The sequence below is a fragment of the Epargyreus clarus genome, unplaced genomic scaffold (assembly GCF_041222505.1).
Source record: "Epargyreus clarus isolate Ecla_fem2 unplaced genomic scaffold, WU_Ecla_fem_2.2 ptg000005l, whole genome shotgun sequence".
NCBI lineage: Eukaryota > Metazoa > Arthropoda > Insecta > Lepidoptera > Hesperiidae > Epargyreus > Epargyreus clarus.
In genome coordinates, this window is record NW_027332213.1 from 9162591 (window position 1) to 9187278 (window position 24688).

The 24688-nt window shown below is 35.0% G+C and overlaps 1 protein-coding gene and 1 long non-coding RNA gene across 2 annotated transcripts in view; both read left to right on the forward strand.

Moving 5' to 3' along the window:
* LOC140742254 (uncharacterized) overlaps window positions 1-24688 on the forward strand; it is a 290795-nt gene that overhangs the window by 126852 nt on the left and 139255 nt on the right. The gene's annotated exons all lie outside the window — the stretch shown is intronic.
* LOC140757760 (neurotrimin) overlaps window positions 1-24688 on the forward strand; it is a 39992-nt gene that overhangs the window by 12412 nt on the left and 2892 nt on the right. Inside the window, exons 2-9 of the mRNA XM_073093637.1 lie at window positions 13707-13810; window positions 17125-17332; window positions 18999-19154; window positions 20356-20484; window positions 21870-22007; window positions 22446-22595; window positions 23072-23140; window positions 24514-24597. Coding sequence (XP_072949738.1) covers window positions 13707-13810; window positions 17125-17332; window positions 18999-19154; window positions 20356-20484; window positions 21870-22007; window positions 22446-22595; window positions 23072-23140; window positions 24514-24597 — 1038 coding nt within the window. The remainder of the gene's footprint in view (window positions 1-13706; window positions 13811-17124; window positions 17333-18998; window positions 19155-20355; window positions 20485-21869; window positions 22008-22445; window positions 22596-23071; window positions 23141-24513; window positions 24598-24688) is intronic.

Below are 24688 nucleotides of genomic sequence, written 5' to 3' on the forward strand. Positions count from 1 at the left end.
CCAATCTACACTAGTCTAGAATGGTAGACTAAGCCCTTATCATGGTATAAAGAGCATGCCTAATAGAGTGACAGTAATAAGCTGACCGCAACTGTAAAGCTTTATTAAGCGTATCCGTATTTTCATTCATAGAAATATTAATAGGTTACAATAACATTTGATTTGTCATAGAGCGGTCAATATGTGGTTAGCATGAAGATGACCTAGTTTTGCCACATCGCAATTCTCATATTACTATTGGAGGTTACAAATATTGATTCATATCGGCAATATAACGGCAAGCTGCATGCAGATATTTTTATTATAACCCTCACAAAGCCTTACTCTTTCATTGCCCGAAGTTTCTTTGCGCTTTCATCCATATTGTTGTCATTTCTATCACCTGAATGACTGCCAAAATTGTATGCCTTTATAAAAATAAATTAATGATGAAAATTCTTACTTTTTACAACCTTTTACTACTTTGTTATTTTGTAAAAATTGATATTTATACGTATAATGTACATGTCAACATTTTGCTTTGTAATTTCTGACGTGCAATTACATTTTATTATGAAAGTAACAATTCTGAATTGAAAATCCTACTTTTCTATACTAATATTATAAAGAGGAAAACTTTGTTTGTTTGTTTGATTGTAATGAATAGGCTCAAAAACTACTGGACCGATTTTAAAAATTCTTTCACCATTCGAAAGCTATATTATCTACGAGTAACATAGGCTATATTTTATATGAAGTATATATGATAAATAGATTTTGAGGCGGTACAAAGTTTGCCGGGTCAGCTAATATGTAATATAAATGAAAATAGAACAATTTATAAGCCGCACCCGACCTTTTAATACAGATCTTTTCCCATTATAAATATACCAAATATATGATTTTAGTAAACAAGCAATCAGTTCAATCCAATAAAAAGATAATAGTTCTACCTAAAGTTGGCTCCCGATGTATTGCTACCCCTAAAGACTAAGTTAGAACGTTTAGGATAAGTTTGTCTCCTTTACTACACACTTCAAATCATCACAGCACTGAACATTGCCATTATCAGGTGTAGCGGTTGTGCTACCGTCGTGAATTTTAACCTTACTAAATAAATAAAACGACTATAAAACTACACTAGGATTCCCCGTGTCGAAGGTGCTATGTACACACATAAATAAATACACAAACACCCAGCCCCAGAAACAGAAATCTAAATTCATCATTTAGATATCTGTCTGGCCGGGGATCGAACCCGGGACCCTTTGCGCGTTAGACAGATATGGTGATCGCTCCGCCACGTGGATCATCGGCGGCCCGCAAAAAAAAAAATAACAGCGGACGCGCGGATAAAATTAACCAGCAAAATAGAATAAACAACCTCGTGTCCTTGAATTACCTTGAAGTATATTTTTAATCAGTATGAATACTTCAAACACACATTACGTTACACTGTGTACACCATGTACACAGTTTACAAAGTGTAAACACCAATTATCTTACGTGTTAATGTTTACTACTCTCCAAAACACGATGGTGTTTATTCCGGCACGCTCGTACGTGATTATTGTTCTCAGTTCTACGCAAATAGTATTAAGGAATATTAATATGTCGATGTATAATTCGACTAATTAAAGAGGATTGCGTATACTTTTGCGACGTTCGCGTTCGTCAACAGTGAGTTTTAATTAATTCAAACATATTAGTATATGACAAATTTCATATTAAGAAAGTTTTAGTTCTAATATTATTAAACTAGTTGGGAGTGGATTTGATATTAATAAACAACCGCCCACGCCGTCGACCGCATTCATACGCGTTTATAAATTTGTCTAAAGAAACGAGTCTTTTCGAAGGAAAAATAGCTTATGTAACTTCCTTTGAAACCCTTTTTCTTTAAGTAGTAGTAGGCCCATGAAAATCAGGCCCGACCTTTTAAAGATTAGGTTATATAAACAAACAGTGATAAATATATTTTTTTAATTTAATCATAGTATCATGCAAATGAGTACGATCGAATGCTTAGAAGCTAAACCATAATTATTTTAGAATTACGAACAAAAACTTAAATGTTATTATTTTGTATCGTTAGATGTACTCCTATTTTGATGTTATATCAAATGTTAATAATGATAATGAAGTCTCCAAATTCACATTTGAATTTGAGTTAGTTGAGACTTCATTCACTTATTAAAATGACAACGGCGAGAACACAGTGCAAGTCGACTCCTTAATCTAGAAAGGAGCGCTAGTACCGATGACCCTTAAATTTCTTATGAGACAAATAATCCCTAATTTTTATTCCTTTTCTACATATGCCCTTAAAAATCTTAAGATTATAAACCGTTAACTTTTCAGAGACTACTCGCATTCTTATACTTTCACTCTATATTTCAATTACCAGAATGAAACCAAAAAATCCATTCTAGTTATTCACTACCGTTAATTTACATTTCGAGACAATTTTTTGACCTGTGCCTAGAGTGTCTTACAAGGACGTCACCGACAAACTGCCACCTTCCTACCTACTTACTTATTTGACCGTACAATTGATACAAAGATTCACCCGAAACTAAAATTAGACGCCTTTGATTGTTTATTAAACAGACGGAGAAATCGGATCCTGTCTAAATTGGCTCTATCAACATCTTATTACTGCGTCGGGCCGGGCGACGCTCGCGGCACATCCGAGACCGCTAATTGTGTTTCATGTTTATACATGACTTCAATTCTCACAATTTCACCATTTACAACCTCGCATTTCAACGCCTCTGCGCTGTTCATTGCCATTTACATGCGCCGAAAGCGATACCAATGTAATTGCTCGATAGATAGGTGTCTCGAATAATACGTATAGTCAGCACGTTCAAGTGAATCTTGTTGCATTTTGCATAAAATCGATACTCATGAATGTACCCGGAGCTTGTGGAGCCGCATGAGATTCGCCGGTTCGAATTTACCAGAATCGGTTTTATTTTTAGAACACAATACTCGCATGGAAAATGGATAATTCGATTTTTAAACCCCTAACATTTCCGCTTGTATAAATACATTAATTCTGAATACTAAGCGAGCTTGGAATATTAAGCGACTTGTTCTTTTTTGCATGCGTTCAGTGCCAACATACGATAAAACCGCGTTGCTTCTAATTATTATCGTTTGTTTTAAGTTAACATTTACTCTATTAAACTTGATTAATTTCATAATAACTAAAAAGGTCTTTGTATAATTCTATACATATAAATAAATTAATAGATCAATTCTATAAATAACAGTATTATTTTATTTAAATTTAAAAATCAGCGTCCAAAATCCGTCATAAATTCTAAATCAGAGCACAGGTTTATGAAGTAAAACAAAGCTAATGGCATAATGGGTCTTTGACGCGTTTTTCAATTAGAGGGAAAGGCAGTTAATTTGGGGTGAAAGAGGTACGCAAAGCGAGCGAGCGTTTCGAGCGGGTGTGCGCGGGTCGTCGGGGAATCTAATTTGCACGGGGCCCGGCGGACTTTTGTCACGCCGCACTGTGCCAATTAGGTAAATATGCGGACACAGGCCACATCACTAAATATCCGTGCCGAGAACGAACTTCGTAGAACTAGTTTATAATAGGTAAATAGGTTAAAATTATTTACTTTCCCTATACCCATACTTACTTTCATTGATAGATTTTTGCAACATCATTATAGTAAACAAGACTTCAAATTCAAAAAAAAATGCAAAAAAAAATCAAAAATAAAAATGTAAGATAGCATAATGGCTCTTTAACGATTTGTAATTAAAGGTAAAGTGGTTAATTTGGGGTGAAAGAGGTAAGTAAAGTAAGCGAACGTTCTGAGCGGGAAAGCGCAGGTCGTAGGCAAATCTAATTTACTTGGGCTTCGGTGGAACTTATGTCACACAGCACTGTGTCAATTAGTTTAATATGTGAACACTAGCCACATTATTAAATATCCGGAACCTACTGACTATTTCTACGCCTAACATGAAGTCCGAATTTCGTATGTCACTCAATATCACCTCTGTTTTTCGAAGTTATGGGCACCGTCATCAAATCATTGCTTTCCCACTGCAAGCACTCTCTTTTAATGAAAAGGGTTTAATCCACCACTTCGACCGAGACCGGGTTGATAGAGTTCCCATACCGTTAAAAACTTCCGATTAGAAAAGTTGGTCTACTTAGATGTCCTCAAAATGCTTTATTTCATCCTTAAACATATGGTAATTTATTTCTAAAGTTGTTTTCAAGTAGTGTTATTCTAAAGTCTTATGAAGAAGCTTCGCATATTTACATTATTACGTTAAAATTAACGTAGTATTTTTTGCAAGTGGGTAATTTTTATACTTTATAAACTGCACGTTATACAATTACTTTCATTAGTAAACTTTCAAATTATAAGCAATGATAGCTTAATTAAATTCGACCCCTCAAACTGGCACTCCAGGGTTGGATTCCCAGGCATACCTCTAATTTTTTCATGTTCGTATTGAATATCAAGTAATACTTGCTTAACTGTAAAAGAAAATTCGATTATCGTCAAAACATTTAACGCGCTGCACTTACTTCACAGCCCGCGTGCGTGTAGCACGCATGACAGGAAAGTATCTATGGATCATCGTCAACCCATTACTGTCCCACTACTGGGCATGGGTATTCTCTCAGAATGAGAAAAATTAGGCCATATTCCACCGCGCTGGCCTAGTGCGAATTGGTAGACTTCACACACCTTTGATATTTTTTTTATTTTTATATAAATTTTTGAGGTGTGCAGGTTTCCTCACTATGTTGTCCTTCACCGTTTAAGCAAGTGATAATTAATTTCTAATACGTATATAATTTTGAAAAATCAGAGGTGCCTGGGATTTGAACCTCGGACCCCTCGATGAAGAGGCCGAGTTTCCTAACCACTAAGCTATCACTACTTTTTTTCTATGAATCGATAGGTGCTAATTGCATTAGCACGCGTCCACGTGGGACATGCGCGTGACAGGAAAAAGGCCCTTAGTGCACGACGCAAGGGATACATGCATACGTAAACTTACGGACTGACGACACGCCGCGTGTAATCATATTTTAAGTGGCCCTAATCTCATTGCCTCATCAACGTAGGGACTGTCATTAACTTGTTACACCATTATTAGCTAATTAAAATGCCGAGAAATTTATTACGGTTAAAAGGTTTTTAACTGAGTGTTTGTGAAGTAATAAGTGGGTTGGAAAATATCTATGTGGTTAAGAATAGTTCATACATTAATTTGAATTATATACTTTAATATTTTATATATCTACATATTTTATATGAGACCAATTATATATTAGACTTCGTCGTACTTAGATATAACTAAGTATTTGATCCTTTTCAACATGTTCTCCGCTATTTCACCATCCTCAAATGTAATATTACAGCTGACTTAAAGCCATACAAAGTAGAATTTAGGTGGTAAATCGTTCATTCTTTATCAAGCCCGCTCAAAAGGGACTTCCGTTAGTGCACTGAAGTAGCGAATTCCCGAAATTTCGGACAAAAATACGAATAAAGTGCAAACGCTCTCATGCGGCTATCCTAGTAGGTCTAGGACTTCTTTAAACATTGAAGACCATAAACCATGGATTTATATAAATAACACCATAGAGACCAGATAGAGATCACGTAGGACCCCTACGTGAAACTGGTCACAGATCTTGCCTTTCTTAAAGAATACCGGTCACCTTATATGTAAGTCAGCCGGTAGTAAGAATAAGGTGGTGGATCCCTTTGGGATTCAACTCCGGCGGCACCACCGCCACACCTATTTCTGCCTTACGCATAATCCTTCGAGGCATTCCAGCTTAGTCCTCAGGGGTAGCGGCGTCATCGGGGGCCGACCATAGGTAGGATTATCTTATCTTACCTTCGGGTGGACTGTATGCTCGTCTGCTACTCCAGTATCTATACTATAATATTATAAAGAGGAAAACTTTGTTAGTTTGTTTGATTGTAATGAATAGGCTCAAAAACTACTGGAGCGATTTTAAAAATTCTTTCACCATTCGAAAGCTACATTATCCACGAGTAACATAGGCTATATTTTATATGAAATATATTTGATAAATAGATTTTGAGGCGGTACAAAGTTTGCCGGGTCAGCTAGTTATATATAAAAAAGGTAGGAGTCTAAATGCACTCTTTACCCCCTCAAAGTTGAGCAATAGTTAAAAACTCCTATTTTCTTTCGGCACGGACGCGGTAATTGCGTTCACGTCAACCTTCCCGCCCAAAGCAAACGCAACTTCGAGAGAATTAAGCACTAGGTGCAGTAGATTTTTCATATTTAAGTAGTGAACAAGGAATTAACAAATTTAGTTATTAAGTAATTTTGTAAACCTTTTGTAATATCATGTACGATATTTAACGATACGATATGATACGATACGAGGCCTGTAGCCAATGCGATAATTAAATAGCTTCTAAAACTAGAATCCGATTCCAGAGTCGTACTTCTTCAGTGGATATCATCCCATATTGGCATAGAGGGCAACGAAAATGTCGATTTTTTAGCAAAACAAGCCATTTCTGATGGTGTCGAGTTAAAAAATACCCATTCGTTTCAAAATTATATACCCTTGTTAAAGCTATATTATTACAATATTTGTAAAGAATATTTTGACAGAAGATCTAGAGAGAAAGGCATATGGTATCGCACAATCCAGCCACATCCATTAAGATAGTTATGGATAGATATTCAAGTACTAAATAGAAATGAGACAGTTACAGCCTGCGACTACGATCTGGACACATTCCATGTAACAGATTTTCGTACATGATGCGTAAAAATAAATCACCAAACTGCTTAATGTGTAATGTCGTCGAAGACCCCTACCATATTTTTAATGGAATGTGTGCAGAATAGTAACAAGCGGAAAAATGACAATTTTAATTTTAATTTGATCGGATGTTGCAATAGCATGCAGGCGGATCCGACGTCTAATGATGCTAGAAAGCTTTATGGGCTCATTAGACGTTAGATAACTTGAATTTGATTTGATTATAATTTGATTAATTTATTGCTTGGTATGATCGCATGAGCGATAAAGCCCTTTTTTCTCTGAATAAAAAAAAAACGATATAATGAAAAAGATAGTGTACAAAGTATTTTTAGGATTAATTAAATAAAGTATTTAGGTTGATCACATTTTCTAAAACTAATTACATCATATACACATTGATTTCAGTTTATTTTAAAATAAATATACTCGTAACAACAAAGAAACATGAAAAGAATACAAAAAACTATTATATTATATATTCAAAACAAATTGTATCTTGTGAAATCCTATCATCAAATCTATGTAACTCTCAACATAACTTTTTTGAACCCCTAATCAAATAAATCTTAACACGATACCCAAGTACCGAACATTTCTGGCCAGTAAAAAGAGAAACTTCTCCCCATAAGAACAGCGTATTAAATAATATACACATGTATACATTTTAGTACAACATTTATATATGTAACTTTTTATCTCTTAACAAATAAATAAATCTTAAAGATAATTGAATCGAAATAACATCTTCACTATTGTGGTCATCTACAATTCTAGGACTTTTGAAAAAATATGAAAAGTAGTAGTCATAAATGTCCTCAAAAATATTTAGGATTCTAGACACACAATCACAATAAAAACCCGTATATCATGAATTATATTAATACATAATAACCTGACGTGGAAAAATACAAAGTATTTGCCTAAGAAATAAAAATTACACATGTTCCCATAATCCCCTGTCTACAAGCGCTTCTTGGAAATAAGAGGGTTGATGATACCCGATACTACCCTTCAGAAACGCCTGCTCGAGCGTGATGCAAAGTACTGAATTCCCAGAATCCTTACCCTTATACTGTGTCCTGACTTTGAATTCAGTTGGTATTATTCTACTTTTAGGTACGGTGTAAATCTTTCGTAAACAATTTTAGTAAATTAAGTTAAGATTAAAACTACTTCGCAACAATCCGCTACAAATATGTATGATGGTATATATTTTAAACCATGCAGTATGTACCACCCTCCCTCCCTCAAAGGATGCATGCAGATGCAAAAATTAAAAATATACACCACCATACATACCACCACCAATTACAATTTTACAATTTACAATTTTAGTAAATACCAAACTATATTCGTAAGGTCATAGAAATCATAAGCGGATATGTAGCTCTCATGATAACATACTGTAGAAACGCTTGCATACTTCGTGGAACTATATATGCCTTATTACCACGTCATCAAATCAAAACAACTTGAAAGAAGGTTCTCTACTGTATAACGTCTACAATCTACAAATAAAGGTGGAGGAGCCGCTATACTGAACCCAACAATTATAACCAAAAATATCATACAGAGCACAAATAATTATATTACTTAATCATATTCTTAGAATCCTTACATAAACGTCCTTTCGTCATTCCTATGAGATAAAATAAATTGTTCTCTAAGACATATTAATATAATTTAAATGTTTATTTAAAATATACATTTGATAACTAAAAATTAGGTAACATACCTAAGAATATTTAGCACGCAACATGATAACAAAATTCAATCCATATAACGCTGGGGGTTGGTTCAAGAGGGTGGGTTAAATAATCGGGCAACGTCAATACTAATGTGATACACATGTCGATATGAGTGATGCTTCAAAGCGTGCAACAATCTATTTAGGCTAAACAACCTGAGACACGGAAAAATATCCTCGAATGATTGATGAGTGAACGCGAATAAAACAAATCTATCCCCGCGTGATCCATCTTGGGAGTACGGAGGTAGAGCGGGCTGCCGACGACATCTAATGAAAGAAGGGCTTACCAAGCACATATAAACAATCGGAAAACGTTGTTCTGATATCCACCGCAAGATAGATCGGCGAACGTGCTCTTCACAAATGTGACGTAATAGCTTTATTACGAACAGGAAAACTCATTCCTGAACGAATTTGTTGTAATTATTTCACTTATTTTCTGTTAGGTTATTTGAATGATGTTAAAAACTACTTCACGGTAGAAATAGATGTACCAGAGGTACCTACCCAGTCGAACTATACGGGTAGTCGAACTATTCTTATATCACCTTTTAACAGCAGTGGTAAACGCTACTGTGTTGAGGTTTGAAGGGTGTGGTAAGGGAGATATAGTTTTTCGAGGCATTCCAGCTACTAAGCTGTTTCATGTTGATGGGCCGCTACCCCTGAGGACTATCTCAGTGGTAGCGGCGCATGAGCTGTTGTCGACTTCGGGTAGGAAAATAATCTAAATTAGGGTTGACTACAGATCTCTATAGGCGGCAGTAGCCACTTACCATCAGGTGGACTGCATACTCGTCTGCTACTCCAATGTTATAAAAAACATAATAATTATTCTATCTTCGTTTAACATATTTAATACCATATAATAGTCAAATAAATGCTATAAACAATGCTACAGTGTCTAAATAGCATTTAATTTACCTACAGTACAGTAGGTATGGCGTGTAGTGAATCACATGGATTGATGTTATTAATGTATTCATGTCAGTGCCAATCTAATCGAACAGCGTGTCATGTTCAATTCTCTCCTACAAATTACGAGTGATTTTATTTGAAAATTATTAACCACGGTTGGTTTTACGATCACGGCAAATCGACGGACGTTCGAGATGAATAAATAAGTGAGAGTCGAGGCATTCATTACATTTATCACGAGTCATTGGTTGAAAATCGATAGATACTTCAGGTGCCTTTTTATTTTACAATCTTACCGTCAGGATTTTAGCTTCCTGTACATCAATTTGTGGTATAGTTGTACTTTGTTAATAGAATAAAAGTTCGTTCGTCGAATAAAATGATGATTAAAATTGCAAAGCAATTGTATAGACTCAATTTTAATAGGTGCCCATAAATAATGATAATAGTTGATAAACACTACTTTTGAACCGAAAACTACTTTTGAACTATAACAAAAAGCGATAAATGTTATTAAGATATCATATACATCACTTCGGAGCACCTGTAAAAGTGGTAGAACTCTTTATGGTTAGACTGTGTCAGCATTACCACCACTCCGTTTGCGGCGGTGGTAGTCAATGCTATATCAATCAGAATCTAAGGAGTTGGTATGCAAGAACCAAACTGGTGTTTTCACTAAAGTGAGCTAAGCTAAACTAAAGAAGCTCTTAATGGTGTGTGAAGTCTACCAGTCACCGAGGCTAGCATGGCGGACTTTACCTCAAACATTCTCATTAAGAAATCCCAGTTATGGACGAATATTACGTCAATGAATGATAACAATAGAATACTGCATAAATATACACAATCCAAATGCGTATCCCTCACGTGCAAAGCTCAAAATAAAATCACGCCACTGTTATTACGTACCAAGCTGAACCGTTCTTTCCGCGTTTGTGACGCCAGTGCCGAACATAATGATGACGGAGGAACACGAAAATACACTTTCATATCTGACAAATTTGCCTTTGAAATAAACCGTACTGCGTAAGTAAACTCACGTGAAGATACTGTTCAAATATGCATTGATTTCAGTGCATTTCACGGTTTCTACTCATAAACCTTTACTAAGATTTATTGTAGTAAAAATACACAAAAAAGATATAAAAATAAAATATCCGCCTGACCAAGGATCGACTCCGGAACTGTATTCATACTCACTAAAAATGTAAAAATAATGTTTTCGAAATGGTCGGAATTCCACCATAATCATTATTGAAAATTTGAGGATTTTTAATTAACCAAATAGGAATTGTAATTGATAAATCGGCTGACAAAAAAAGACATAAAAGTCCTATTTTGGCAATACATAAGTCCACAAAATAGCACAGGTAACTCCACCAAATAAAATTCGCAGGTCTTTCTTATTTCGATTCATGCTGTAAAGTTCTTCCCGTTTTGTGAATGCCGAACATAATGATGCCGGAGGGGCACGAAAACACACTTTCGTGTCTGAAAAATACGTCCCGTATATTACAATATCAAACGCGAGGTGTCTTCTCGATTCAGGATATTATATTAAAATTTTCGATCAGTTCCGTTGCGATCGACATTGTAGGTACAATGTTGAAGAGACTGAATTGAATATTGTTTTAATTGACATGTCGTTCACTGCACATTGAATAGGTTATAATGGTTTAATGGTCTAGAATCATTAGACCGAAGACCAATAAATGGACCGTGGTATGAATTTTAGTATCCTCTGTGTGGCGTGGGCCTCTGTGTGCATCTGTACCCTTACCAAGAGTTTTTACGTTTTGACAAATATGATGTTTTGGTATTTGTTTACGTATTTGCCCATACAATAACGTAACGTAACATTAAATGTCTAAATTGTCAAAATGGCGCTTTATGTTTTGTCTCTTTTTTTTGCGAACATGTGAGGCAGACAAAAAGACTTGCGCACTTACTTATTGTTACATTTAGCCAGTCTACTGAAGCCAACAGAACAGAATAATGGATTGAGGAAACGTAACGTAAAATTGTGGGATGTTTTGAAAACTCATGGTAAGGGTACTGTAGCTGGCATCTGGGAGAATTCGTATCTGGTGTTAAAGAAAGATGTCCATGAGCAAATGGTTACCAAAAGGTAATTAAAATACACTTAGCCAACTTCTAGGAGTTAGCGAGGTCGCGTATTGCGATCGCTTATACTCGGTTAAAAAAAGAGCAACAATGAAATGGAGGGAATTAATTCAAACAGTACCACTCTTAATCAATAACAATTTGGTAATTTCGCAGATTAATAAACAATCAATAACTCGTAATTCAATCGAGTAATATGTTGTCTAATTAATTACTGGTAATATGTTATTTATTCTTTAACTTAATACCTTAGCTTTTAGTCAGCTAATAACTTTCAAGGTATATTTTTCTATATGTGCTGTCTCTTAGAAGTTCCAAACAATTACAAATTATCGTGTTTATTATATACGTAAAATATATAAATATAACATGTACAATATACGTGTTTATAATGAGTATTTAATAAAGTCCGGAAACTAGCGAGCGTAACATTGAGAATGGGAGCACTACAATGGATTTTAGTTCCTTACAAATTCTTCTTTAGAAACATATTCTTATCGTCTATTCTTTCCGCTATTACATATCTTAAAGAAGTACAACTTTCTACGAAAATACATCGCAGTCCACACAATAGTTCGCGTTGCAATCAACACAAAATAAAATCCGCAGTAACGGAGAGTGATTTCGATTGTCGAAGGGACGTTGTTCGCACGTTTCGCGGACCAGCAACGTACGTAATAGTTTCGAATGAATAACAATTGGAGAACGAAGTTAACTGTATTTTTTATAAGATTGGAGTTAACGCTTTCTACATTCACAGCCCCACATTACGATTTCCTGTATCACGGAGACAAATACAACACCCAGACCCAGAAACAGAAACCTAAATACACCTTTCCATCACATTCCTTGACCGAAACGCAGTTGTGGTCTAACCATACGGCTTCTACCAACTTTAAATTCAATTTTAATTATTGAAAATAATATAATATTAATACACTTTTATTGTGTAAGATCATCAGACAATGCTTTACTGTGCTATTCGTTTAATATAATTACCACTTTAGCTGTAACTCATATGGGGCATCTACCCATATGAGTTACAGCTAAAGTGGTATGCGTAATGTTTCCGACTAAGATTTAAATAAGCTACAGTAACGTTACTACAAGAAATAAATATGACGATAGTTCTGATCGTGCAGAAATACGATTATAATTAAAGGTTCTGTCACCGAATATTGTACAATATTCTTATGAACAAGCAAAACAATGTGCATACAGTTACAAAACATCTTTCGTTGTCAAAATGTGATAGCTATATTTTATTTTATACAGCTCATTGTTTTTGGAGTATAGGCACTACAGTTCAGCTTCGTGTGCATATGCTACTGCAGTTAGGATTAGTTATCGATACAAAGAACTATCGATTTTTAAAACACCACTATTGCATAAAGGGTAACGATTGTCGCGTATAAAGAATTCAAACTATAACCGATTTTTAACATATTCTTCATATGACGGCTCTCGTTTTACTGAAATATATATAAAACGTGAGTTATCATTTCTTTTATTGTAAAGTAACAACTAAAACTTAATATAAACGGCATCCATTAAAGTGAGTGTCATAAGGCATTAAATATATAAACGTCTTTGTTAAACTTATTCCTTCTGATTAGTTAGAATCGCATGAGCTGTTTCTATGATTAAATTCTGAACGGTTTACACTGATTAGAAACATAATAAAACTATTTCAACTGTGAGTTTTTTAATTATATAATTTCTTTGAAATGTGCTTAATCAATTATAAAAAAAAATCATATTAATTCTTGGACATTGATCCAACACATTAAACATTATAATTTTAATTTGAAATATTAACAAGAAGACATTACCACCCCCGTTTAATTCAATATTTGCCGATCATTTTTTAAACTTTATATTTTATGCCTACCTTTACATAAGCCTTATTTTAGACTTAAAAATGCTTTTTCAAGAAGATAAACGACTATTTAGGGAGAAACGTGGCCATGTGAAATAGTATACAGAGAGTAAATGTGTGACGTTCGATCCTAACAATATAAAAAATCAGGAAGTGCACACAGGAGCTGTGCGGATAATAAAATCATCGACTTCTCGTCATAAAATGAATTTCTCCGGTCTAAATGTCTCCTATTGTTCCAGAGTCGCTGTTCCCCCGCTTCGTGGAGCCGGTGCCCAATGTCACGGTGACGGTGGGACGTGACGCGCTGCTCGCCTGTGTCGTCGAGGATTTAAGGGGATACAAGGTTGGAATTGAATATTTAAATGCTCTGATTTTAGGCAAAAGTATTATGGATTTTGTCGCCCACGCCGGATGGCCTGGTATGAATTATAGGCATATACCGTTGACTATTTGAAGTCATATGCGTTTTCTACCCGACTCCGGAGGGTAATATTTTATATGCATATATCTGTCTCATTGTTTAATACGCCTTGCAGTCTAAACGCCTTGACGGAATTAAATACATCAGATGTCTTTGGATTCATCTAAATTGTAGGAGTCATATAAGCTATATTTTAAAGTAGGGCTTTTGGTGTTTATAATAATTATCTAGTGAAAATAATTGCCACTTCCTTTAATGATGAAGGAAAACACGACTAACACATAACCAGTTATTGATGTTCTAATAGATGTAGTACAAGTAGAAGCTACAAAAACGCTGCTAGCTAGCTAAACTCTATATTAATAGATAGTACGCTATGGTCAAGTACTAAATTATTTAACGTTCGATACTTCAATCCACAAACAACCGAAGTTTAATTAATGTTACATTTGTACATGCATGTTGAACCGCACACAATTAAAGGTTCCGAAAAAGATAAATAAGGAGAAATAAATATTTGTGTTATATCTCAAGTAGATTGTCAAATATAGCATAATTTTTCTAATGTGAAAATCATAGGCAGGGCGCTTTACAAAGCCCCATATTCCACTCATTCACTTTAAAAAAATAAAAAAATATACAACCGAATTCTATGTCACTACAAAGTAAATAAAATATTGATATAAATGTTGGTTTAGTACATAGTTCTGAAAACTTCTAAGAGTTCACATCGCTTATCTGGGTCATAGAACATATTTAACTTCCAAAATGATATTCCTATACATAAGATGATAGAAGCCTCCGAGTAAAATGTCACTAAAAAGTTTTAAAAGTTGGAATTCGAAACATCTGCATAATAAACCACAGAGAAATGAAAATTCTTGACTTTTTTGCACAACACATATTTATAATACTCTAATTCAGTTACTTCTAAAATAATATGAAGTTCAGAATAGTTAGATAGCAATATTTAAATAATAATAAATACTAAACTATACAATTATATTTCAACTAAGAGTATGAAGACATTGGTTAAATAATACTAATGTGTTGAACTTGTTTGTTTGGTACAGTGAACCTTATAGCAACCTAAATATCCAAAAGAAGTCTAAATCTATAAAAAATTTCAAACGTAAATGCAATTTCCCACGTAAATCACCCTTAAAACAAACAATGACGTCACAACTTTTCGCGTGAAACATCCCAGACAAACAAACGCCCTAGGTCTGTAATTCTATAAACGGATACATAGTTGGAGGAATTTCATATAACTTCAGTAGTGCGGTGCACGAACTAAAGTTTTAACAAGCCAACTTAATATCACTTTGCACAGAATGCACGATTCGCCAGTTATTAATCATGCAGGACGGCTAGTTAGCGAAATTGGAGTGCCGTGTAGTGTCGGGATTTATATGGGCCGGAGATGTATTTGGCCAAAATTAGAAGACCATTTAATATTCTTTAACGAGTAAATAAGTCCGTGCTACCGCACTACAAAGTAGCATTGTCGACTAGAACAAAGAGATTATCGAATTACGCCATTGTGTGTTGCGAAATGGCGAATAATGTCGCAGAATGCAAAACGAGCTGGCCGTTATAAAATTTTCATATCAACGTATTACGCTAAGTTAGTTAGTTACTGCGACTTCAGGATACCTACCGCAGTATTTAATATAAGATTATCTATCTTAGTTCTCATCAGTAACAATGCATCTGTTATCCGTTTTAGGTAGAATCTGTTCTCTATATGAAGTTAGTTTCAGATATCTATGGGCGGCAATGACCACTTACCGTCACATACACAGGATGCTCGATACTCAATCTTATAAAACACTAGCTGACCCGGCAAACGTTCTGTTGCCATATAAATAAAAAAATGTTAAGGGTTAACAACCCTTATCACTTAGGGGTATGAAAAATAGATAGTAGCCGATTCTCAGACTTACTGAATATGCACATAAAATTTGGTGAAAATCGGTAAAGCCGTTTCGGAGGAGTACGGTAACTAACATTGTGACACGAGAATTTTATATATAAGATATATACCACTAGTATTTAGGTCATCTAAACTAAAAATGTTCAAGCGATTTGAAGAAGTTCTCGTTGGTATGTGAATTATCTTTTAAGTTTGAAGCGCTGTGCGCAATCTTTTTATACTCCTTAACTTTGTAACTTACTCTTGTCTCTGAATAGTCTTTGATTCGGTATCTTGTACATGCACGGCAAATGCATAACTCCGACCACGAGATGTATTACAGAATATGTGATATTTGATTTTATTTTGTAGACATTCTACTAAAATAAACTTTGGATGACTAGGGAACGTTATTTTATTTTTATTATAGCTGATAATATTTATGTAATTCATTAAGAAAAATCTTCTTAATGTTAAAAAAAAGGTATAGCACTAGAGAAGGTAGATAATAAATAATTTCAGCCTTAAATAATCAATTCTCAATAGAGTCGTTTAACATAAAAATAATATTTATATTTCCAAAAACACACCACATTATGTCTCTTCGTTACCCAAAGCTAAAGCCTACTCAATTTAACGTCCCTAATCTACCCGTATGTTTAGTACCTATACACTTGACATCCTTCAATGTTGTACAGTTATATAAGTATTTTAAGTATATTTTGCAAATATAAATTTTTCTAGTAATTAAGTTAAACTTTTTCTACGAACATGTAATCGTATAGAAAACTACGACCTTATACAACAACCTCAATCTTCGTTATATAAATAAAGAAATAACAAAACATGTTGTTGGTTTCGTATTTTTGTGCAAAAATAGCGTTCGCATAACGACTTAAATTGGTTTATGTTTTACATTTGACGCCCGCGCGATATCATGCTTCTGATTGTATTCCCGATTTGATGAAATTCAAAAATATTTTCTGTAGTAACTTGTTTCTTTATCCGATTGCGGAGGATCATAGTGTTCAAAGTCAAATGTTAACGCATATGTATGTATGTCTCAATTTTTTGGCATACCTTACAGCTCAAATGGCTTAAACTGATATTAAATTTGAGGTTTCGTTGGATTCATCATCAGGGTAAATTTTTAAGTAGTCGGATTTTTGTTACCGATTTTTTTTTGTATTTTTTATGTGACTGTCGATAAAATACCCGACGATGACAATTTCAAACAGTAATGAGTGTCATGACCTATTTATTATTTTAATTGTTTATTTAAAGTACCAACTAGAGCATTAAATCATACATTTTGTCGCAGGTGGCGTGGGTGCGGGTCGACACACAAACCATCCTGAGTATCCACCACAACATAATAACACAGAACCCTCGCATCAGCCTCTCATACAACGACCACCGCTCGTGGTACTTACACATCAAGAACGTGCAAGAGGTGGACCGCGGTTGGTACATGTGTCAGGTCAATACGGACCCTATGAGATCAAGAAAGGGCTACCTGCAAGTTGTAGGTGAGTAATTGAAAGTAGAATGAGAAAGTAATTTTGTAAAAATACATTAAACAATTTACCGAAGAGTTTTCCGTAGAAGCTGTGTAAAGTCTATCAACATACACTTGGCTTACAAAAAATAGCTAAACTCTTAAAGTAACTTTTTCAAAAGATTGGAGTAGTTTGCTACCCCTTGCAATTTCCTTGCAGTTCATCTGATGCTTAGTGGTCACTGCCGTGTATATCTAGTGTAGTAGATATCTGTGTTAGATCTATGTAGAACATATTCTACCTGAAGACGATCACAAACGCGTTACTACTCCAAAGGACTAAGATAGACATCTTATAGGTAAATCAGCCGGTATCCTCGTCTTTCCACCGAAACGCAGAACTAATAAACGCGTATGAATGAATGGTTGTACCTCCCCAATTGAACCACTAAGCTGAATCCTTAAACCTCAAAGAAGATCAATATTTATGATTTTATCATATATAAGTATAGATATTTCACCGCCTTATAATTGAAAGAAGCCATTAAATGAAAGCGGCTGACAAATCTGTCAGCCATTTTGTGGCTGTAATTTACGCGGAACAATATCGACATGCGCAGTTATGTGGTGCAAAAACATGAAAAGGAAAGAAAAAGTACGGAGAAATAACGTTTCATTCGTATAAGATCCAAAAGATATATTTTTTAATATTTTTCAAACACGAAAATAGATGACAGTGACAATTTCAATCGTCAAAACTGGTTACATTTTCTCGTTAGGAGTGAGTAATCTTTACTAATCTATGAATTTTATGATCAAATTTGATGATGTTGATGACTTTAAAGTTAGTTACTAAATACAAAGTTGCAGCATTAATGCCAGTGAACACCAACCACCACCACCACCACCAAGAGTGAACAGCAACCATTAACACAGACAATGTTATTTTTTCCATAAAAATATATTACTAAATATTATACGATTATTCTGTCTGGTAGTATAATATAGTTCTCGGGCAATCTACGAGCAAACACAATATGACAAGCAGAAAATTACTTAGACGTAAGAAAAAAATGTTTCTGTTACATAAATATTTTATTTCTGCTTGGGGAATAACAAAAAAGTTATGTAGTAAAATTTCTCGGTAATCATTATAATTTTGTATTTAATGTATAAATTCACGGCTTTTTTTTGTAAATAAAAGGTAGAGAAATTTCTCAAGTAACATATAAATGAACGAACTTTATATATGAATGAACTTTATATAATTGGAATGCATGGCAATTTACGCTACTACTGCCCAAAAATACCTTATACTTGAATCTTAACAAACTCACATTTTTTTTTTTTTTATAATATAAGAGTAACAGACGAGCATGCAGTCCACCTGATGGTATGTGGCTACTGCCGCCCATGGACATCTGTAATCAACCCCAGATAGGATTAGATATACCTACCTGAGGTCGGCCACAGATGCGCCGCTACCCCTGAGGACTAAGCTGGAACGCCTCGGAAAAGTCTGTCTCCCTTACCACACCCTTCAAACCGGAACACAGCAGCGCTTAACACTGCTGTTATTAGGTAGAAATAATCACATATTATGTAAAAGTCAATCTTATTTCCTTTAATATTGATACTCGTAATATTAATTGACATTGCTAAGAAGATAAATTTCTTGTACATTTTTTTATTGTTAGTACCACCAATGATCATCGATAACATGACCTCCACGGATATGGTAGTCCGAGAAGGTACCAACGTCACAATGGTGTGCCGTGCGACTGGGTACCCTGAACCCTATGTCATGTGGAGGCGGGAAGACGGACAGGAGTTCAACTGTAACGGCGAATCTGGTAAGTTCAAATCTTTAATTCTGTGAATTAAGGTGATAGAAATCTCTGAGGTAACGTCGCCGTAGTTTTCTGGTGTCTGTTGATTCTTACAAGATATATATATATATATATATATATATATATATATACTCGTATATAAGGAATTTAGTGTTTGTAGGTCCAGTCGTAATACACTAATGATAATTGAAATACCCTGCGAGCATGCACTGATGATCAATGGTATCTACCGTCCATGAACATTTATCAGCGGACATAGGATCAGAGTCCTACCAGATGACGGCCATAGGTGTATCATTACCTCTGAAGACTAAGTGTTAATGCCAGACGCCACTGCATTTCCATGAAAAAAAAAAATCATCCAAACTACAAAGATTTGCCAATACTGTTTTAAAACAAAACAAATATACTAAAGTTGTTCAGACAATTTGTGCTGCACGAATTCGACGCAATCAAATCCGGTCAAAACATTTACCTTCAGGCCAAACGAAGTAGACAAAAAGAAAAGACGTTGGAACGCAAAGGCACAAGCTCGAGAATAACGTGAAAGGATCAACGAGGCACTTGAGTGCCTCGAGTTCAAACCATGGATTATCGACGAATAAGTCGAAGCAAAGCCAATATTTTTACGTGTTCTCGGTATCGACGTGACTCAGTCTTCATTCAGTCAGGAACAAATTTAACATTTCCTTTCGAGTTTAAGCAAATGCGAGAGCACAATGGTTCGGGCGACGGCCGCCCGGTGAAATGACAACTTGAACCAATTGTTTCGTACAATACAACCAAATTGTACAATCCTCGCATAGCAGAAATATTTACAAGATTGAATCGTGAATTGAATAACTTGAACGCTGTTAGGCTCTTTCTTATTTTGTTCAGCGTTGAAGTACCGATACTTTAGTCACAGTAACTTCTTAAGTTAATATGAAATAAAGAAAAACGCTCGCTAGTATCTATTGCGAGTTTTACTCATTTATTGTAGCTCTTGAGTTCGTTCTGCGATTATTAAACTTATATAATTCCAACGTTTATTTTAGTTATTTTTCATATTTGTTAGAGCAACAGAAATATTTCTGTTACATGTTTAATTACTGCCTTCTTCCTATTAAAGAGCTGTGAAGTGTAAAAAAGTTTTTATTTCTTTTGAATGCCGTAATTTTAAGATGAGGAAAGTTTTTAATTTAATGAATTTCGTTGGTTGCAGTAAATGTGGTTGATGGAGAAAACTTAACAATATCTAAAGTGTCTCGGCTTCATATGGGTGCATATTTGTGCATAGCATCGAACGGAGTACCCCCTTCTATAAGCAAACGAGTGCATCTTATGGTACAATGTAAGTAAGAATTTACGTAAAATAATGTATATAAAGAGAAGGTAATTAGGAAAGCATAATTAATCGTAATGGTAATCTAGAATTTTAATAAAAATCCTATAGAAAGGTAAAGTAAAACTATTAAATACTCCAGTAGTGTAAAAATGTACATTATATTTGACAGCATATTAAATATGTCCACCTGCTCTAATTCTTAAATACACTATGAAAAATTTTACTGAATTTTGTTCATATGTTTTGTTTTGACCTATTTCTTTAACAACGCGCAGCACGTAAAATTTATGCTCAAAGTATAATCGGATTAAGGCTTCCCACTTTTTCGTCTACTAACATTAGTAGAACATCCAGAGATCTAGCTTTTTAAAGCACGTATTATGTTAAATAAAAACTGAGTTAGAAATAATTCCTAAGTAACTTCACAGTATATGCTTACATAATAACGACTTCATCTCCTTACCTCAATTATACGATTGTATCAAAACTTCCAATAGAAATATTAAAATGTAATAAAAGTTACATTTCACTCAAAAGTACTTGAAATAAAGTGTACCAAGAAATATTTTCCGGTGTATGTGATAAAAATAAGGTAAAGTTACCGAAATTGTCCTCGTATCACTTTCCCATCTAGCATGAAGAAAACGCCGGCACATTTCTCTCGCCCTGTTAACTTGGCCTCAAATTCTTCTGTTCCTAAGTACGTGAGCATTTTCACGTCGTTTCCTTTCGGCGGGAGTCAGCGTTCAGAAATATTATTTTTCTCGAGGCGGGAGTCGTTAACGAGTATTTACGAGGACACGGCGTCTCTACCTGACGGCGCCTTCCGCCGGATCGGTCGTAATTGCGCCCAATTAGAGCATTATGCTGACGTGAATACGGCACGGACGCGATAATGGCGATACTATCTGTTCTCCGCCGAACCGCGCACCACTCCGCCGCTCCTCCGCTTTCGCCCCCGAAGCCAATGAGACGATTCTCTTGCCCCTAATTCACATTCCGTATCTCAGCGCCTTTACAGCTCTCTCCATTTCTTATAAGATACGTAAAATGCTCACGTAACTTTCACTCGATTAACCAACAACACTTCCTTATGAATTCACTGTCACTTTCTCTTAGGGACGCTTACGGCAGATTCCTCAAAACAATGTTGTTATTCATTGAAACATACGCTTTTCGTATTTAAACTGCTAAAACTTTGTCAATATCCGCAATCATGACAATGCGTATAGATAGCTGTATAAAAACAAGTGTTGCAATTGTTTATTCGTTTATTTTCTATCGTGATTGAATCCATAATACTGTGGCCACAAAATTTGAAAATTTAATTTGATGTGTGTTGTCCATTATTGAACAATTATTTCATTACTAATTAACATGTTCGGGTATAGTTCCACCAATGTTATCGATCCCGAATCAATTGGAAGCGGCGTATGTGGGGCAGGACGTGACATTGGAGTGCCACACTGAGGCATACCCCTCTTCCATTAACTATTGGACAACCGACAGAGGAGACATGATTATATCAGGTTAGTAACGCAAAATGTTTTTTTTATTTTCATGAACGTATTTTTTTATAACAATTCACACATATAATATATATACCTATACCCTAATACTTAATTATTTTTAATGTTTACAAAGATGAATCCAAATGATTCTACACTAAGCTTTTTCTCGACTTCAAAGAAAGTAATTAAAAAATACATGAAATATTTTATTTGCGAAGCAATTTTTCTTTTATAGGAAAATGTTTGCCCTTTTACAAAAGTATTTCACCAAAATCGCAAATAATATAAAAACAGGTTTTTTTCCATACAAAACTATAATGATACATTCAAAAAGACCGGCAATTTCTAACTTCCTCTTATACTTGTAACATATACGAAAAATTATTTAATGAGACCGTGTTTTAAATCAATTATTAACACCAAATATTGTTGTGTTTACTTAAGGTTTACTTTCAGGCAAAAAGTACATAACAGATTTGATAGATGACGGGTATAGCCGCAAGATGAAACTGACGATAAAGAAAGTGTCCTCAAATGATTTTTCCTCGTATCGCTGTGTGGCAAAGAATTCCCTCGGTGAGACCGACGGTGTTATCAGACTAGACGGTACGTAACAATGTGTAAGTAGGGGATATAAAGTTTACTCATAAACTGATTACTTTTTGTTAAAATTACGTCCAAAATACCACCACGCGCATAATGATTGCCAAGTGGTTTGAAATTGGGCCTCTAAATTTGGCTGTCCGCGGCTAGAATCTTAGACACGCTGGTCTGATTTTTCAATGTTATGTGCGTATATGAAATATTTTTTTACACGCTTTAATGGTCGAAATTTCGACCGACAAATCTGGAAGTCTTAGCCAGCATATTATACTTTGGCCTAAATTCGATTCAAAACAACACATCGTACAACAACATATCGATTTAATGAGATATGATAAAAAAACATACAGAAGTTAATTGATAGGCGTTTGCGCTCCATCCGCGTCTCACGCAGTTTTTGCAATTATTAGATGTGTTTCTATTTATCTTATAATTTAATTATATAATTTTTTTAAATATTAATCAGCCATTTTTTTCAGAAATACCTGCCCCGTCAACAACTAGTACAACAATCAACTACGTCCCAACGTTTCCACAAAGAAAGAAAGGTATGTTTTTAAGTAGATAATATAATTTACAATTAACACGCATAAATCATTTAAATTCTGGTAACGAAAGAAGGATTCAAATAATTAATTACAAAACAAGCTGAGTACTAATGAAACCCTTCCGAAACTGATTCAACATGGGTTCGACAATTTCTGGATTAATTTTTCATGTTCATCTCGTTCTCTGTGCCCTAAAGGCAACAGCAGACATACTACTTTTAGCAGCCGCGATTGACATTTAGCTGCTTTTCGGAAACCAAATGCTGCGATTAGCGAGTCCAGCATTGATTAAAAGTACTTTTGGACACCCGATAACGCAATTAAATGCGAAAAATGCAATGCCTATCACAACAGTCGCAAAAAGTCGCAGTCGTGCATTTTCAATACCCCCACCGAACGCACCAAATTGCCAACACTTGATTTAGCAACCATTTTATCTCCGAAACGCGAATCGCCGATTTTAAAAGTAGCATGTCTGCTAGCACCATAATGCTTATTGGAAAATTTTGAAATTCAATATAGCCACGTAAACCGCGATTAGAGAGGCAATAGCAGTCAAAAGTTTTGTTACCCCACGTGCCTTTTATATACATTCATCGTCAAAGCAAAGAATGCAATGCAGCATCAAAACAATCCCAAAAACACACGTTTTTCGCACCAAATTGCCAAAACTTGTTTTGCAACCATTTTATCTCCGAAACGCGAATCGCCGATTTTAAAAGTAGCATGTCTGCTAGCACTATAATGCTTATTGGTTAATTTTGAAATTCAATATAGCCACGTAAACCGCGATTAGAGAGGCAATGGCAGTCAAAAGCTTTGTTACCCCACGTGCCTTTTATATACATTCATCGTCAAAGCAAAGAATGCAATGCAGCATCAAAACAGTCCCGAAAACACACGTTTTTCGCACCAAATTGCCAAAACTTGTTTTGCAACCATTTTATCTCCGAAACGCGAATCGCCGATTTTAAAAGTAGCATGTCTGCTAGCACCATAATGCTTATTGGAAAATTTTGAAATTCAATATAGCCACGTAAACCGCGATTAGAGAGGCAATAGCAGTCAAAAGTTTTGTTACCCCACGTGCCTTTTATATACATTCATCGTCGTAGGCTTCGAGCGGAAAAGGTCGGTGGTGGATTTTGTATTTATTGGTTTCGCCGCCGAAGCCCAATGCTTCCGTACAATTGGGTCGTTAGTAATATTATTGTGGGAGAAGCGATTTTGTTTGCTCTTTGACTTCCAATGTACGTTCTTATTGTTACAGATTTGAGCTTTCCTTTACGTTGTTTATGACGACTTACGATGTGTTCGCTGGAAAATTTATATGTTTTGTTTCAACTGTGTAGTAATTTAAATATGTTTGGCAGGTAAATATAAAAATCGTTGGCGAGATAGCTCTGCGGAGAACAGGGTTATTGGAGATTATGAGCTTGAAGAGTGGAAAGATGTTGGTAAGTATATATATTTTTTAACTTACGTAAATATTCGTATTTATTATGATTATGATCATAATATACTTTAGGTAGGTATGTATACAATTGC